The 1,237-nt window shown below is 65.0% G+C and overlaps 1 protein-coding gene across 1 annotated transcript in view; it reads left to right on the top strand.

Moving 5' to 3' along the window:
* The first annotated feature begins 336 nt into the window (after positions 1–336).
* PRR36 (proline rich 36) overlaps positions 337–1,237 on the top strand; it is a 5,767-nt gene continuing 4,866 nt past the window's right edge. Inside the window, exons 1-2 of the mRNA XM_025192751.1 lie at positions 337–351; positions 681–820. Of these exons, the coding sequence (XP_025048536.1) occupies positions 337–351; positions 681–820 (155 nt within the window). The remainder of the gene's footprint in view (positions 352–680; positions 821–1,237) is intronic.

The raw sequence follows: 1,237 nt of genomic DNA, 5'->3' as shown, positions 1-1,237 counted from the left end.
AGGTGGGGCCCCTGGCCAATTTCAGGTGGTCCCTGGTCTGTTTCTAGGCCCAGCTGCCTGGCCGGGGGAAACTGAGGCACAGAGGGCAGCAGTACTGCTCTGCTTATACCCCTGCCCAGTGGGAGCCCTGGGCAGCCACATCTGTTCCCGCTTTTGCCTGGGAAGCTGCCCCTGCCACTAAGCCCAGCCCTGGCAGGGCTCAGAGTTTTATGGGGTCCTGGGGGGAGGGGGAGAGGGAGGCCGGGGGGATCTCAGGGTTGGAGGGGTCCTGGGGTCTCCTGATGGGGGCTGGAGGGCTGGGGGGGTCCTGGTGTCTCCAGACAGGGGCTAGGAGGCATGGGGAGTTCTGGGGTGGGACCCTTCCCACCAGCACTGCCTCTGCTGCCTGCTTGAGGGACTCCCCACGCAGCAGCAGGGGGGCTTGGGACTCATGGACCAGCAGTGCCTGCTGCAGCCAGCAGGGTGTGCTCACCTAGGTTCTTCCTGCCTCAGTTTCCCCATCCCTTGGCAGTGGCTAGGGAGGAATTGATGAGGCTGTTTGCAGTGGGGGGACTTGGACTCTACCTGCAGCCCAGTCCCCCTCGTGCCTCGGATTCCCCCTGAGAGGGGGGCTGGGCTAGTTGCATGCCAGGGACCCCATCCCCCGCGGATCTCCCACCCCCGCTTCTCTGTCGTTCCAGATCAACAGCTCCCAGCACCCAGAGCGCAATCCCTGGCTCTTCCCGCCCCCTGGCCAAGACCAAGCCAGCGGCCCCCCCTGGCAGCCAGTCTGGGGCTGCGCCTTCACCAAAGATCCCCATTGCCATACCAGCCAAGAGAGGTACTGGTGCCCTGTGGATGGGGTGCGGGGGTGCAAACTGGGGAGTAGGAGGGCACATGGGGGCAGATCTGGGCTAGGGAGGGCAGCAGGGAGTGGTGGGTAGGAGGGCATCCAGGTGATGGCTGGCTCTGGGGAGGGGCTGCTCCCCACTGCCTGAGCTGAAGCCCCTTCCCCCGCAAAGAAGGGGTGGAGCCAAGCCTGGGGTCCCATTTCATTGTGGGAGCCCCCTGTTTTTCTCTAGGGAGCAGCAGCTGGTGGGGGTGGAACTGAAGCAGCCCGGGGTGGCTCTGGCAGGTGCTGTGGGGGCGGGGCTTTGGTTGCTGGGGGCAGGGCTTGGGAGGCCAGGGGCAGGGCCTGCAGGGTGCTCAGATCTGTATGTACCCCTGATCTCTACTCCCTCCTTGCAGATACCAAAGT

The sequence above is a fragment of the Alligator sinensis genome, unplaced genomic scaffold, assembly GCF_000455745.1.
Source record: "Alligator sinensis unplaced genomic scaffold, ASM45574v1 scaffold1892_1, whole genome shotgun sequence".
Lineage (NCBI taxonomy): Eukaryota > Metazoa > Chordata > Crocodylia > Alligatoridae > Alligator > Alligator sinensis.
This window is presented reverse-complemented; position numbering and strand designations above follow the sequence as displayed.